The 17,121-nt window shown below is 44.1% G+C and overlaps 1 protein-coding gene across 17 annotated transcripts in view; it reads left to right on the top strand.

Moving 5' to 3' along the window:
* Positions 1-17,121, top strand: part of Camta (Calmodulin-binding transcription activator) — a 195,506-nt gene that overhangs the window by 165,145 nt on the left and 13,240 nt on the right. For 15 of the 17 annotated variants that reach the window (XR_010575787.1, XM_065497362.1, XM_065497363.1 and 12 more), the window contains 4 exons: positions 1,356-1,491; positions 8,917-8,988; positions 12,945-13,143; positions 15,572-15,618. Coding sequence is in view for 16 of the 17 variants with exons in the window: in XM_065497362.1 (XP_065353434.1) it covers positions 1,356-1,491; positions 8,917-8,988; positions 12,945-13,143; positions 15,572-15,618 (454 nt within the window). In the remaining variant the exon portion in view is untranslated. The remainder of the gene's footprint in view (positions 1-1,355; positions 1,492-8,916; positions 8,989-12,944; positions 13,144-15,571; positions 15,619-17,121) is intronic. The other 2 variants (XM_065497364.1, XM_065497375.1) reach the window with 1 other exon arrangement.

Below are 17,121 nucleotides of genomic sequence, written 5' to 3'. Positions count from 1 at the left end.
GTATCCGCGTGGCGTGCACCTGCAATGAAAATATAATTACCCTGGAAAAATTACACAGACGGTTCTTTCTAATCACCGTATTGTTTGCGTCTTAAGTAAATAAAAGAAGGGCTTGTGGGAAATGAATTAAGGCTGGATAAAGACGGAGAATAATTTCGCAGCGAGAGGAGCAAGCAAGAAAGCGAAATACCTCGGGGAGCACTCTCTCTCTCTCTCTCTCTCTCTCTTTCGCGCGTCTGCTGGTTGGCTGCCTGCTCCGCTCGCTATGTGTGTGTGAGAGAAGTTGTGTTTCTCCAGCTCGGTACCGTCACGGGCGTACGAGCGTGACCCCGGGCAAATTACTTTATGCAAATTATCATCGTACCTCCTCGCTGCCAGGCAACTCTCTCCACCTCAGGTACGGACTGTGCTACGTGAAATTCGATACAAATGGAATTCGGCCCGAGGCAGCCAGTGCGCGCGATTTGTACACAGCAAAAGAATCTGGAGTTGATTTGCTGCACCCGGCAGCAGACGGATCGAGCAAGGAAAGGGATGCTGCAAATGGGCAGAATTAATCTCTGATCTTAGCGATGGGTGCCTCGGGCGCGCAACACACAGCAGCAAGTTGCCCTTCCGGACTTTTCAGGCCGCACAATCCCTTTAGGCCGAGCTCGTTTCAGTCGGAAAATTAGTGCGAAGCCGAGTAAGAAAAATAACCGACCGCTTCGCTTGCTCCTCAAATATAGTGACTGAGATATTGCCATTGCTAGGCTCGGAGGAGCACAGTCTGGCGAATGGTGGAGGCGGCGGTGTGGGTGTTTATTTAAACAGCCAGCAAGAAGAAAATGGGATCCTTTGAACTCTCGCTCGTTCTCTCTCTTTCTGCTGCTGCTGCTGCTCGGTGGCGGCGTTCTCTCCTCGCGCGCGCTGATGTTATTATCTTACAATTTAAATTATTCCACGAATTAAATTTCCACTCGGGCGCACCGCTCCGCTTCTCCCCTTTTCGAGCAGCAGCTGCGGAAGCAAAAATTAGAGACGGGACACTGGCCTGAATGCAAAGTCTTTTCACGTGTTTCCCCGTTCTCTACGCACGACGTTTCCCTAAAATGCTTTTCTAGAATAATACTGCTGAAGAGAAATACAAGACTATTGACGGTTGTTGTAAATCTTTTTTAATAAATTACAAAGTGCAAGGTGGAAATGAATAAGCGGAAAATGTGACTCCATTGTCAGACGCCGCGATCGATTAATGGAGAACGGAAAATGTTGTGGCGGTGCTATTGATTATAATCTTCAACAATCACACATTTAAATCTCCACTCGCGATTACCGGATAGAAAATAATTGTGATAATTGTGTTTGTGTTTCAGGCCAAAGAGCGGAAGCATGTTGCTGTACAGCAGAAAGAAGGTGCGGTACCGCAGGGACGGCTACTGCTGGAAGAAGAGGAAAGACGGGAAAACGACGCGAGAGGACCACATGAAACTGAAGGTCCAGGGCACGGAGGTTAGTGAGCGCGCATATTTTCGGGTGGCTGCCGGCGCCAAAGACCCGGGGGCAGCGCCGCATTCTTAAACGATTTACAATAAGAGGGACGCAGAGCACATTTCTGTCGCATTTCACCGCCCGGCACGTTTATTGCCCTCATCAAATGCATTTTAGGCGCGGCGTTTTCAGAACACCGCACTGAAATATTCTGATTCAAATATAATGCTCGCACCCTGCAAATCCGAGCTGCGAAAATAATCGTGAGAGCTCTGATGTTCGTTCAATAAATGCAAATCGTACACCGCATGACGCCGCTGATGCGATCCGAGGGCACAATAACGCCGTCCTTTTTGCCCGAGCGAAATTGCGGCGAAATTTATAATTCAAATTCCACTCGTGCCGCCGCGCCGCGAGGTGAGAACCAAGCCAGAAATTCAATTACGCGGAAAATTGGCGTGGCGATAATTGGGCACGGCCGTGCATTTTACTCTCGCCCGGCAGGCGCCACAATTAGCCCGTGTGTGTGGAGTTGAATGAAACTTGTTTCAAGTTAAGTCGAGGCCAAGCAGGGCCGGGACAGCCTCGCTTTCGTTCTCCACAGTCGTCGAGATAATCTTAAGCGATTCGAAAGAGGCTCTCTCACTCGCTCGTTCCCCATTACATTACAAATGCGGCCGAATGGCTGCTCGGTCAAATAAATCCCTGATAGTACACTGACCGGCCTGGCAAGGGCTCTCTCTCTCCCTCTCTCCCGCGTTTCCAACCTTTTTAAAAACAAACAGCTCTTAGTTAGCCAGCTCGATTTTTTTCCCTCCCGCCAGCCCGGTCTTTCTCTCTCGCTCGCTCGCTCGCACTCCACTTTTCCACTCGGCACATGCAGGCCATGATATAGTTGGTAAGTGGCTTTTGTAATTCCGACCACGTGCGATTAAATTGAATTTTAATTACATGCAAGCTTAGTACGGGGCGCGAGAGACGTGTTTATCGTGGTAATGGATCCTTTATGCACACTTATTACCCCGAATGAGAAGCGGCACGCTTGACGATTTTGCCTTTAATTTATTATTTACATATTTATAAACACTTCAAACGCTAATGGCTTTTAAATCATGCCACAGAAATTTTTTCTCAAAGCTCGAAAGTATCTCCCTTTAAGTCGTTGCTCGCACACGCACACACACGCGCGCGCGCGCATTAATAAATAAATCCGGCAGCAAATTCCTCGTAAAACTCGACCCAGACACATCCACCCGGTCCTTTCCCACTTTTTACACCGATGACTTGATAAAATTTTCAACCGGTTGCGATTAGATCAATGACTCTTACTTATTTGCCATCCACATCTCGCTTACGCAGTTGGAAGGTGCGAGGGAAATTTATCGCGGCGCACGGCCGTAACTCAGCCGCCTTCCGCCGCCGTCGAGCAATAATATTTCTGCCGCTATCGATTCGCCCGGCAGCCCGTCCGTCCGTCCGTTAGTCCGCCCGCCGCTTGGACCGATCGGTGCTCCAGTTTTCACGGATGCAATCGTGGCCCTTTGTTTTGCCAGCCAAATGAAAGTTTCGCAATCAGCCGGAATGGATTTTACGAAGCGGGCAACCTGCGCGGCTGGCGTGCACGGCCGGCTGCATAACTTTTTTAAACGCCTCCCGAGCACTTTGCCAAGTCACTCTGCTTCTTTTCCAGGCCAGCAATGGCGAATTTCAATAAGAAAATCATTCATTGCACTTTGATATCAGCGACGGCAGCAGCGGGAGTTGCATTTAAATAAATTCTGCGAGTGTGTACATACATATAAAAATGTGCTGGCGCTGTGTATCATGATTTATCTAAAGTGTATAATACATGGGAAAGAAGCTGCTGGTGTGGAGATTTCTCGTGGGAGATGTGCTAGATATAAGTGTAGCGATATCACCCGGCCGGCTATATGACTTCTTGCACGTCAGCATACTTGCATATGGCGCCAGCACAGCCCAGAGAAGATCTATCTATCTCCTTCCTTCGGCCTGCTTCTTCCGCTGCATGGCTGCGAACAGCGGGTGGGCAGCCAGAGACTGTCTCTGTGCATCTTGCACTTCGATACGGATCGCTTGATTCGCTCGTTCGTTCGTTCGCTAGACAAAGAAAACGCTCAGCAGCTCATCAGGTAATTTTTCTCGCGCCGCGGGAGTCGTAAAAACGGTAAAAAAACTGCTCTCGAGGCGTTTGTTTCGCCGAAAAACAATGCGATCAGTCATTTTGTAGCGTCTCAATTCATTTCGCTTTTTGCGTCGCGACGCCTGTCATCGTCCGCCGCGCGTCTGAGACAAAAACGGGCCGTTTCGAGCTTATAAATAATTTAGCAAAATTCATTGTGCTGCAATAAAACCGCCAGGGTAATTTACAATCGGACTTGTCACGACGCGCGCCTCCTTACAAGAGTACAAATGCAAAAATGCTAATGAAAATTCGTCGGCACGCAGCAAAAAGTGGCGACGGCGGCGCACAATAATAAAATTGCGGGCCATTTCCTTGCAAAACACGTTTCAACACAAATCTGTTACAACTAAATGCATTAAAGATGAAAAGAAAAATAGAATTTCCTCCCTCGCGCCCGTTTCTTGCGCATTAATATCTCGCGGACGAAATTGCTGTGGGCATTTTTTATCGTACAACTAACAACGCGAGCAATTATTCTTGCCGCGCTGCAAAAACCACAAATTCACTGTCACCATGGGCATGCATGCGGCCGACACGCTGCTTTTTCTCTCCTTTCCGCCTGCGCTTCTTCCTCTGCGCCTCCTCTTCGTCCTCCTCCTCCTCTGGCAAAACGACGACGACACAATCTTTTCATTAACCCCCGACTCCTTAAAAAAGCAGAGAGCCAGCCACTTCTTTTCAATTTGACAAACAAACTCCTCAAGTAGTCTTTACCAGACTTTCCTCTCCACGAGTTGTACACATAAAAGGGAAACTGACATGCTTAGGACCGCCCTTGGAGATTTATATGTTTGTACACGAGACAAAAATAATTTTCGCCTCTCGCCCCCGTTTCTTTCTCATTCCGTCGGCCAGAGAGCTGTGGAAAAAAGTTAAATAAAGTAATAATGAGCGAATAAAGGTGAAACTCTCTCTCGCTCCATTATTCGGCCGGTGGGATAAAAAAGTTTTTTCAAGCAGTAAAAATATGCCCGCCGCTGCCGCCGGTGCTTTGTGTTCCTGCCGAGTATATATATTCATGCCTCGAGATAATCATTTATACTTTGAACTCACGCAGAGGTAATTTACCCAGGAGAGAAATGTGCCGCCGCCGTCGGTAAAATAATAACGGACAATTCTCGGAGAGAAAACCAACTTCGCCGATTGGCTGTGCTATCAAAAGCAGGCCGACGGGATATAACCAAAGTTTATCTCGCCAGCTGCCGGTCGTGCAAGGAAAAAAAGAGAACGGGGGATCGCACAGGACCAGAAACTCCGTGCTTAAGCTCTTCGTATAGACTACAAGGGAAATTTATTTTGTTTTCAATGTGCGTGAAGAAATTATTTTAATAATAAAACTTTTTTCATTTTGTTGATTGCATATGTAAGCTTAAATTTATTTTTGTACATTCTCCTTTTTATAATTGTTTGTAATCGCGGTAAATGCATAAAAATGTTGCAACTTTTTTGAAATCATTAGTTTTTATCACCATCTCCCTTAAAAATGTAAAGAGCGCGGTTTCTTGCTTAATTATTTGTTGGATTTAGATGGGGTTTGATGGTTGCAAACTATTGGAAATTTAGATTATATCTCATCTGGGAAATTTTAACATGTCTACCGTTCGGTGCCTTTGATAAATTACAATTTTTCTACATTCAGCGGTGGCCGCAGATCCGCGTTGAAATTGGTTTCCACCGGTCAGTCCTAAAATGGCATCAAAATTTGGGAACCATGAAGTTCTTTACTTTCTGTACAAGGATCGCGAATGTATTTTTCCAATCCAATCAGCGTATTTTCTTTTTTACAGAAAGGCAAAAGGCAGCACAATTAATACAGTCATCTATACACATTATCATGCAAACCAAGAATAATCGATGCAATCCAAGTGATAGTATACAATAACTCCTTTCGTGGCCGTTTTTAGTGCTGCACCCTTCCCCCGACTCGTCGCGTAAATGTGGCCCCCAGTGTCTACCATATTTTTAAACACGAGACACGATTTTTTAGTTAGTTTAATCGCATCAAATCAGGCGAGTAGAAAAAAAATCATTACTTAAACAAACATATTTGCAAAAAAGAAAAATATGATCACAAGCCAAACTAGCAGAGCAAAAGAAAAACGCCAAAATCGGCTCTCTGTTTACTAGTCCAGGGATGAAAGGGGCAGACTTGCGAGTGTTAGCTTTGCCGCAGATTCGCGGCAGTTCAAAGGACAAATCGAGAGAAAAGTAGGCAAGCGGGGTCCTCGCCTGGAGCAGTTTAAAATTTTTATCAAAGGAAGCGCGGGCGGGCGAAGATCGATAAGCAGGGGCTTGCTGCTGGCGTGTGTGTGTGTCGCTCCTCTCTCTCTCTCTCTCTCTCTCTCTCTCTCTCGCTCTCGCTCTCTGTTCCGCTAACTCGCAGGAGTCGTGCTCGAGTCTGCCGCCGCCGCCGCTGGAAAAGCGTTTACCTCGAAAGCGGCCGCAAGTGTGCTCAGTCGACCGTTTCCTCCGGCCAAAAAGTCGCAGACGTCGAGAGAAATGGCTAATTTGCCAGAGCACACTCTGCGGGGGCGGAGGCGGAGGCAAAAAGTGTGGCGAATGAGGGTCAAGGTCCATCAGATACAACAGCACAACACACACACACACCAGTGGCGCGCGCGAAACTGGGGTGTCTCAAAAATTGTATTAATAGACCGGCCAGGCTTTTAGCAATATTATATGCACACCAGTCGAGTCGATACCCATAAATCTAATAAAATCTCGTCCCACCGATTCGGCCTGCTGACAAAGGAAAAGGCTTTCTGCACATCTCGCGTTCTCCCGACGAAAGTTTGCAAAGATTTTTCTTTGGCAATTTGCGCAAGTTGAACCGGCCTAATTGAATTAAAACTCGAGGGCACTCTGGAAAAAAATGCGCGGGTGGGCGTTATTAAAAAGAACCTCTCAGTTGGTTCGTTATAAATCATCGGAAAATTAAATAATGCTGCCGGCTGCGAGGCAATTAAAATGAGAGCGCCAAGCGCCGGTTTAATAAATTTCATTTTTCATGCAACATTTGTCAAATTTAATTGGAGAGGATGATCCTTGTGCTCTCTGGCTCGAGCTTTGGCGCTTGCTCCCGCGCTCGTCGTGGTGATGAAAATGTTTTGAATTGCTCTTGGCAGCATAATGCCGCCACTCTTTGGCCTCGTGTGCACAAACGTACATGCACGGCAGCCAGCACAATACCGAGAGTGCAAATACAACGGCTGCATGCAATTCTCTCGCTTGTTTTGTTTGCCCTCCTCGAACAATCGACGAAATGCAATTTGGCCCTGCCGCCGGCGACTTTCCGCAAACCATGCCAAACCCCTGCTCTCACGTGGTGGTTTTTCGCTTCACATCAGCGATTTCGGCTTCACAGCAAATTATGCTCACACTGTCGTCGAAGTTCAAATATTCTTGTTTTGATTCAGGAATTTGCGGAAATATTCGACTATACTATTATCTATCCCAGGAACGAATCGATTTTATTTAACTAATCGATTTTTGGATAAAATTTAAAAGATGAGGGATGCCTTTTTTTGGAATACATATTAAGAAGGTAGTGATTAAGGTACTGGAACTCGAAGAAATTGACATTTTCAGCTAGATAACAGAAACTATTTCCGGTTAGGCTTGTTTATTGTATTAGGGATAGTAAAAATATCGATTTTCAACAAACGTAAGAAAGCTTGAATATTCACGAATCCATGATTCATGCTAAAATTATCAATGAAGTAATAATCTAATTTTTTATTTTGCATATCCCTAAAAAAGGTTCGATGTGAACTTCAAAGTAAACAGATAACTTGCGAATTCAAATTTCCAAATAGGCAGCGGGGACCAGATTCGTGCGACGCGCAGATATGGCGTCCAGTGGAGATATGGCGCGAAAGAACAGTCACGTGAAAATGCGCGAAAGTTTTCGTCAATATTGTGACATAATTTGCGCAACTCGTAATAATAGTGTCTTTTGGATCGTAAAAACAAACTCTTGACACTCGTACGGGAATCCAAAGAGAGCTCTTTGCTTCCCCCATTCAGACGCCATCTTGGATCTGCGCAGTGGGAACCAATTTTATCGCAATTCTGGTCCCCGCTGCAAATAGGCCTTGATTTAAACGATTGAAATCAAGAAAATTCACGGTATGCTTATTTGTTTTTTAAAATTTAACTCTAACGATGATTGTACAAGCAATTCATGGAAATTTCCTGCACCAGCTATTCATTTTTCTGAGAAAATGTAATTATTCTCATGCAATTTAAAAGTAATCTTGGTGCATGCAAGCTATTGCGAAATGATCTTTTTCTGACTACCAGAGGATTCAATTCAAACGTCGCATCTCGGTCTGCAATGTGACCATGCATTTCCCCGTGTTTTGATTTGGACAAACACAATACGTGTTTATTTCGGCGTTTTTCCCGTTGGCCAGCTGACAAAAGCTAAAAGGAGGATGCAATTTAAAATGCAGCACGCGCCTGCATAATGGAAATGGCTGTTTGCGCGAGCGCCGCACAAACAAACGAATGAAATTAGGTGTGTAACACACACACGATAAAAATTAGAATTGCGCGATGATGAATTCGCTCGGCGCGGGAGTGAGTTTGCATTTAAATTTATTACTAAAGCATTAGGCTGCTTTTCAGCGGCGGCGGCTTGTTTGCGCGCACGGGGGTGGGACAGGGGTGGATGGCAGCGGCGGGCGCAACTGACGCGCGCTTTATTATTTGCCTGCTGCTGGTGCTGCTCTCTCGGCATGTACGTGTGTTTGTTTGTTTGTTTTGAAGCGCTCAGTGCAAAAATTTTGTTTAGAGAAACTCCGTTTGCGCTTGGGGTTGAAGGATTTTTAATTAAATTTTCATCAGGCCAGTGACACAGAAACGTAATTAAAAGAGTGCTCTGGTAATTGAAACGAAAAAATAGACGAGTATAATAGCAGCGACGGCGGCCGCCGAGATAATGTGCTGGCTGCTTTTTCTGGACACTACACTCGCACACAAATTTATACAAAAGCACCAGAGATAAAAACTTGGAGTGCTGCCTGAGAGAACGAGCGAGCGAGCGAGCGAGCGAGAAGTGGATGAGACAGGAATGCATCATGCCCTCTCGTCTCCCGTATCCAGCACAATGTTTCCACTCTCATTGTTACAAACACAGTTAGGGGAAATTGCATTCGCGTGTACCGCGCGCACCCACACCGAGTGAAAAAATTTGTAATTCCGTCCTCTCTTAATTTCCATTCGTTGCTCTTTGTTCGCAGTGCATCTACGGCTGTTACGTCCATTCAGCGATCCTGCCAACTTTCCACCGGAGATGTTATTGGTTACTCCAGGTAAGCGAGCTCTCGTTAAATATGCCCCCGCTCTTTTTCATCATTCTCTTGATTGGAAAACTTTTGCCTCGCCTGCCCGGTTATTAAACTTAATGAACCCGCCGCCCTCCCGACAACCCCGTCTCATTGTTACTCTAACCAACCGTGCGGCGTCTCCCGCGGCCGCTTCTCTCAAGATATAGCAAATGAAGTGGAATCAATTTGCACGTGACCTTTGCGAACTTCTCTCCTCTGTGTTTACACACAGGATGACGGGCCTTACGTGTAGCTACTTATATGTATAAAAATGCAAAACTCTCTCTATAGTAGCTGTACTTGAGTTGGAATTGGAATCAAAACTTGTAAAAAATTATGCTTTCTTTGTGCGCTGCAAGGAAAACTTTGAGTCCATTAACCTCTATTTAAAAACTCGTCCAATATATAAGCAATTTGTCAGACAATTAGATTTGGTGTCGTTTAAAACTTTGAAAGCTGCATCCTGCTTTCTTATGCACACATCCAACAAGGGTATTATCGGCTCTCTTTCATACACACAGCGCTCGTCCTTTGTTCTCGAGCGTAATTTCGTCTGAATGCACTTTGAAACAGCGATTCCGTGCGACTTTTCGCGAGAAGCTCCGTCGCCTTTGTTGTCTGCGCGCTTCTCATCTCCACTCGGAGACGCAATTAAGCATTTCCAGCTTGCTAAATCACTCCCCCGTAATATCGCAGAGAGGCGAGCGTCGCAGCCGACGCCGCCCTCGCCGAAAATCGAGTTTCGCGTGTTTCTATTTCACGCACACAAAGGGAATTATAGGGAGATGAGCTTAAATTACGTGGTGTAACATCATTGTATAGTATCATTAGCACGGCACAAAGGCGAGCCTCGTCGGGCCTGAACTTTCATCATAATAAAAGAGACGACAAGGATAAAACTTTGTCCTCTCTCTCACACCCGCTACTCGCTCCTGCAGTTTTATCTGAAGAAGGGTCGAGAGCGACCGAGTTTAGAGAGAAGCCAACGTGCACCCGAGGGTTAAAGGCCGGCCAGCTGCTTTATTATGCCACCCACCCTGACGATTCGATGGGCAAGTTTGGCTCGCTGTAATCGGTGCGACTTGCCATATTAGCACATTTACATGTTTCTCGAACGGCTTTGCACATTAGTACGAGGTGTAACTTTACCACCTTCGCAACTAATTACAAACTACCAGCCTATATTGTCTACAGATTGCGGATTAAACTGCTGAACAAGAGCAGGAGAGTGCTGTTAATATCAAAAGGGAAAATACAGTTAAATTGTGAAGGGGTAAAATTAGAAAAATCGCTCTTTTATAATCAAAAAATGAATAGAAATGACAATGTTTAATTTGGAGGTATATCCTTGGAGTATTTTGCATTTTCGGCGACAAATTGTGGTGTTGCCTTATGAATAGTACTGTATAACGATGGAAATTGAAGCTTATTGCAAGACTTAATTATACTCTGGAGAGCTCAAACACATCAACAAGAAGTTGAGGCAGTAAAAGGAAGAAACGACGCCGCTTTTACAACTTTAAATGGGTCAAGCCACGGTGCACATCAGAAGATTATATGTTGTATAGTGCTTTTCTGTGTGCCGTTCTGCCGCTTTGCACTTATTACCCTGCACCAGGGCGGCGTACGTATTGTAATAATCAGCGTCCAGCTAGATTTCTCTTTGATATTATCAGCGTAATTGAGTAACAATGTAAATCGGCCGGATCGTGAGGCGTAATTAAAGCCATTACTTCCTATTTCACTTAGCCAGCGTTGCAAATGGAGATTGCGTTGTATAAAGAAACTTGCCAGGCGAAGGAAGGAATAATAATTACTCGGGTGGTCGGATGCTCTCGTGAGCTGCTGGCGAACACAAAAAAAGTTTCCGAAGTGTGTACGTGCGTGTTTTTACGTTTGCAGCCATTAAGCGACGCGGTGCAAAGCAAAAAATGCAGCATACTATACATTTGAAGAGGCAGACGAAGGAAGAAAGCCAAGGTGAAATTTAATTAAAGCGTCGGCGGAAAAGCGGCCGGAAAAACGGCGCTGAAAGAGCGGCACAAAATTTTATTGAGCGCAAATTGCGACCATTAATTAAAACGTTTAATTATTTGACGGAAATAAATTTTATCACCGCCGCGCTCGCTCTCTTCCTTTGCTCGGCGCATTACACGAGCAGACGGCTTGCGTGTTTTAATGATTTAATAATAATGCCATTATTTGCTTATAAGAGACACCAGCATGCGAGCCGCCTCACAAAAGTGAATTAATAATTTTTGTTACGTGATTTTCGGCGGCGAGCGGCCGAGATAACCAACTAATTGGACCATAAATATATCTCGAGGAGCCGTGTGTCTGCTAATTTACGGCTCCCGATGTGGAGATTGCGAAAATGAAGAGCACTTGGCCGGAATTTTTAATCGCATTAAGTGCAAACTTTTAAGCAACAACAATTGCGACTCGGCTAGTTGGCAGGAAAGCTTGATTTTAAGGAACACAACCGACTCGTGTGCATTTTTTTCTAGAAAAGAAGTTCTGCGTGTCAGAAAGGAGAAAAAGTTGCATTTTTCGCCTTGCGCGCGTTGAAATTTATTAGTTAAGTTTTGAAATTTAATTAACAATGGTTTTCAACTGCTGCGTATGGCGGCGGTGCAAAGTAGTGCTTTTCTCGGCCTCTAACTAACTAAACTTGATGAGCAGAAACTTTGTTAGCAGCGACGTTAAAAAGCATGATGGTGTGCTGCGCTCGCTCTCGCGCCAAATTCCCACCAGTCTCTCTCTCTCTCTCTCTCTCTCTCTCTCTCTCTCTCTCTCTCTCTCTCTCTCTCTCTCTCTCTCTCTCTCTCTCTCTCCCTCTATTTGCGAAATGAATGCGTTAAGGCTCTGGTGCGCCGGAGAAAGTGCCGCTGGAAAGGAAGAACCACCCTGGAAATTGCATAAACCGAGAATCGCTCGCTCGCTTGGCGTAGAGGTGGATTTACGCAACTTTCAGATGCGGTCTCGTCCACTCGTCCAATTAGTCCAGCCTCCCTTAGTACGTAACAAGTTGCTGTTGTTGTTATTGTTTGGCGCAAGAGCTGCAAATTGGGAATTCTTGTTGATGAACAACCATAAATTTTCAAGCCCTAATCAAAAACTTTCACAAAACGTTTGAAACATGAAAAATGGTTTTTATATGAAGGATGAAATGACATTAAAAATTAAAAAAAAATTATTTCCCCTTAAAATACTTAAGGGTACTCTGAAATAATTTAGTATTTTGAAGTTAAAAAAGATTAATCCACAAGATGGAGCAATGCAATTAAAAATAAAAGAGGGCACAATAATATTCATTTTGGTATCTTTTTATTTCTTTATTTGGGAGTTTTGCAGGAGTTCTATTCATAATAGAAAATGTAGGTGCTCGTTGACGTCGACTAGAAGATTTTAGGTCTGAAAGGAGTGGTCGCAAGGTCTTAAAAATTAAGCTTTCCTTCTCCCATACCAATCAAATCGGAAGGGATAGGTTTAAGAGGTTTGTTCTGTCTTTAAGGATAGATAGATAATTTAACAGCGTACTTCTTATACATCCAATAGTAAAATTACAGTAAAATAACGTTCTTCTCTTACCAAGTTTTATGATTGTTTATTTTATTTCCCTCCTTTTTATATGAGGCAGCTCGTGATAGCGAAATGACATGTTTTTAACAATGAAACAATTGGTATACATTTCAATTTTTACTGCAATATTTACATTTCTCAAAGGAATTTTAATTTATTGCCTTAAGAATTGCTATTTTTTCTTGTGACATGGATTCCTTGCCCATATCCACAATTCCCACCTTTTATAAAACACATCTTCATCACTAGACCTTCGATTTCACTCAACCGATACCCACGGCGGCATGGCATTCAAAGATTTATTGGACAACAGATTGTGTGTGTGTGTGTTAACAAATTTGCTCCGCTTTGTTTTGCAGAATCCGGACATTGTGCTGGTGCATTACCTGAACGTGCCGTACCCAGACGACAACAAGCTGGTGATCTCGCCGAGCCTCGCCCTGTGGGGTGACAAGAAAGAATGGACCAAGGAAGAGCTCGTGTCGCAATTGCGACCCATGTGTGAGTGCGCCCACTCGCGTCATGCTCCCTATCGGCTGGCTGGAAACGTTGTCAAGGGTGAAATAATTTGAACGTGTGACTTGGCATGAAGCATGCTCCTCCACAGGCCCGCCCACCATTAAAGAGAACACGACACTTTGTTTTCCCGCTGCCCTCGTTTGATTCAATCGTTTTTCTCGCTCGCAGCCAGCATTTGCCAAAAGGCCTAATTTGCTTTTAATGCAAAGCACGAAAGTAGACGAAAAGTCGTAAGAATTATTTGCATAAAATCGTTGAGCGCAGTGCCAGAAAAATGAAAATGTAAACACTTCTTCCCGAGAAATAACAACAGACATTTTTTCTGGCCGCAAAAGAGATTTCTCGCGACGATAACGATTTCTTTTGCACTACATATATTATTTAAATTGGGTCTCGTCGAAATTCCTTGCCCCAACAGTCTGGAGGTTGACCTCCGATAAGCCCATAGTAAGTCGCGCATGCATTAGGCATAAAATAGCGAAATAACTTAATTGAATTGGCCCGAATTTACATCTCAATTAAACAGCGTGTTACTTAATTATTGCTGCGAGTCACGCTGCACAAGCAAACTAACCATATATTCGTGAGATGGAGGCGAAATTTAACTGCCGGCCGTATCTCAGCTGCTGATATTTACTCTCAACACACGGCACGACGGCCCACCAGATGATAATACGCGGCTTGTTAGCTAATGAAAATGGAAATGATGTTTCCGTATCAAAAAACACGGCTGACATCGGCTCTCAAACGCACTTTATGCCGTCGCTTGTTAAGATTTTAATTGCGAGGCCACATTTTATCGCGGACATTAGCATGATTTGGACTAATAAAATTTGAGCGGCCCTCTGTATGCCATGTTACGTCCGTTTTCACTGTGCTCTCTTATTTGAATCAACGTTCCGACAACGCAGTGTTCGCTCTCGCACTCGGTCACATCCATTTTTATTGTTATTGAAAATGACAGCAGCCGAGTGGTGAGCGGCATTTGTCCCATTTACGTATGTTCAGCATTTTGAGGGGTGCCGACCGCGTTTTTAACGACCGCCCGCGCAACTTTGCATATGTGCACCACCCGCTCTTTGCGTGGATGGAGAGTGCTTTTTGCTGATTGATCGTAATTGCGTCGTTCTCTTTTAATAATAAAAGCAAATGCTGGCAACATTTTTTCGCATGCTTTTTGATAGAGACAAGTCAGAAAAAAAATTCCGCAACACTAAGCAAACAGTATAATCTTTTCTGACACGAATGGTCGGGTAAATTGACCTCTTTTCTGTCCTTTCATTGTTCGTCGACCAACTCTTTCCTCTCCTTCTTCTCGCCTCCTTTGATCTATTTTCGTATCGGAAAATTTGGCACAAAATTCTGATCCCGTCCTTTGATGTTTCCCCGTCAAAAAGTGAATGGTTGGTGTTTCATTTCATCTCCGGCTGATGGGAGGGTTATTATTATACTTGCATTCATTGCACCAAAGAGCTCTTTCTCTCTCGCCTCTCTTTCAGACTTGCAAATTTTGATAAGCAAACTAACTTTTCTCCGCCCCGTCTGCCAATTTCATGTATTTTAATAACTGCAAAATTGGCTTCAGTCACCGAGGGAGTACAACGCGATATGAAACTTTCCTCCCCCTTGAAAATTCATCGCGAAATTATTACTAAAAAGAGAGAAAATGAGCCAGCCTGAGATTGACAGACACACTGCTGTTGGCCTTTGATGTCTTTCGCTTCCCTTTCTCTCTCTATCTCCAAATTTGTGTGTGTGTGCTTCTGAGGGACATGAAAAAAGTCACACGAAAAGAAAGTTTCCGGCCTGTGTGCTCTGTGTCATCCACGCCGCCATTGATGGGCAAATAAATGAAAATGCTTGATGTTTTCCCTCGTGCTCGTTTCATATTATATATTTGGTGTTTTCTAACTGGTTGACTGTTGATATTCACTCTGTTTGCTCAGCGATTGTGTGTACATAAATATACATCTCCCTGCTCTCATACTCTCACTCTCGCCCGCGCTCAACACACACACACATGCCACACGTTTCGATCGGCACCGGCACACATTACATGTACGCCCCGCGGAATTTCCGCTCGCATGATTTTGGAAAGCGTAATCACCTGCGATTTTTGCATGCCAAGCCCAACGCTTTGTTAACAAGCAAGCAAGCCAAGCAAATAAAAAATGGCCCTAGATTTTGAATTTCTCTACTCTGGTCCGACTTTCAGCAAACGCAGCTTTTTGCTCCTACTCTCTTTCGCTGCGTTTGGTGGATTGTCAGCGGCAAGATTGATTAGAGGAATCTGTTCTGGCTCCGTCCAGCTGGAGCTGGAGTTGGAGCTGGACTGCGCTGGCGGGGTACAGTGCCAAAGCGCCATTTGTTTCGTAGTTAGTTAGCAGAAAGACAAAATTTATGACGTAGATTAGCGGCAGCTGGTGGAGACAGCCCAAGACTGACTAACCTCTCGTTTGCTCTTCAGTTTTCAGCGAAGACGAGCCGGACCTGAACAATGAGCTCGAGATCACGGTGAGTATTGTATTGGTTCAGCGCAAAATTTAGCCGAGAGTTTTCCTTGATGATTTTTATTGGTCTTTCAACGGACAGAGAATAAAATCTTCATTAGCAAAATAATTCAAATGGAAAAAATCGATATATTAATTATGGTGGCTTTGCAACAGCGTTAAAAAGAGAAAAAATAACAAAATCCTTTTACACACCAATTTAATAATCTTTGATTGAAATTTAATTAAAGTAGTCGAATGAAACATTTTTGAGACGCCGCTTTGGTGAGGCCTTGGGCTCATTTATTCGGTGGCCGCGTTTGCGAGGAACCACCCTCTGGTCTCTCTCTCACATACACACACTCTCACTTCACTTTCCCCTCTGGTCATGAAGTGCCCCCCACATAAATGGACTGCCGGTGCAATTAGAATGTACTTACAGTGTAAAACATTAGCAGTAGGCACGAACCGGGCGGCGATATGCGAAAGTGTGTGTGTATATGCACTGCACTGGACTCGTAATTTATTAAAGCCAGCTCACAGCCTCGTGTCATTACTGGCCAGCAGTCGTAAAGTGACAACGCACTCGCGTTTCGTGAAAACGGCGCGGCTCAAGATTACTTTTTAATGAGAGCCTGCACTTGATTTTACGGCTCGGACGTTTTAAACAAATGATCGCAGAATTAAAATACGTTTCGCTTTTAATGAGCTCTTAAAACGTTTCTTAAACCGCGCTGCTAAAAAGGTGGCAGCCGTTCAAGAAAAAGGACCCCAGCTCGCTCTCAGTCCATTTGTCACGGCAGTTGCTATCACCGCCGATGCTATCCGCGCATTTGCGTCACTCTCTGGACGCGGCTCAAGTAGCAAACCGACCAACCGACCGACCGACCGACGCAGACACAACGCTCCTTTTTGCCCGCTGCTGACCGCGCTTTTACACACGAACATTAGTTTATTTACAAATGGATCTTGGGCTCACACGTCAGGCCAAGGAAGTGAGATTCGGTGCTGGATAACAAAACCTCGTCTCTTTTGCGTCAAATAGATTTTTTCTCGGTCTAACCGCACATTGCACAGTGGCAGTGAATCCAAACTTTCAATGAAATCTCAACCATATATATAATCATTTTTACTCAAACTGGTTGAATTTTAAACAACAAGTTCAAAAGAAATTAAAATTTATATATTTTAGAATTTAGCTTCATTTTTCTTAACATCTTTTAATTAATTAAAACTGAATTTCTCATATCTATCCAGTTTCCTGGTCAAAATTTAGGCATCGGATAAATTTTGGTGTAGGAATAAAGCTTTTTTAGCAAAAATTTGACTTTTCTTTTAGTTGTCCAGCATCGTTTTTCAAATATAAAGATAAAAGACCAAATTCCAATTTAATTTTGGAATTTATTACAATTTCTAGCTTCTAACCAAAAACTCAACCAACAATGAATAGCTTTATTTTCCGGGAAATTGCTGATTTAACGATATTAACAATTTTTCACCATTTTGCTAATTTGAATTTTATTGACAA

The sequence above is a fragment of the Cloeon dipterum genome, chromosome 1, assembly GCF_949628265.1.
Source record: "Cloeon dipterum chromosome 1, ieCloDipt1.1, whole genome shotgun sequence".
NCBI lineage: Eukaryota > Metazoa > Arthropoda > Insecta > Ephemeroptera > Baetidae > Cloeon > Cloeon dipterum.
Note: the sequence above shows the minus strand (reverse complement) of the source record. Positions and strands in the feature narration are given on the sequence as shown.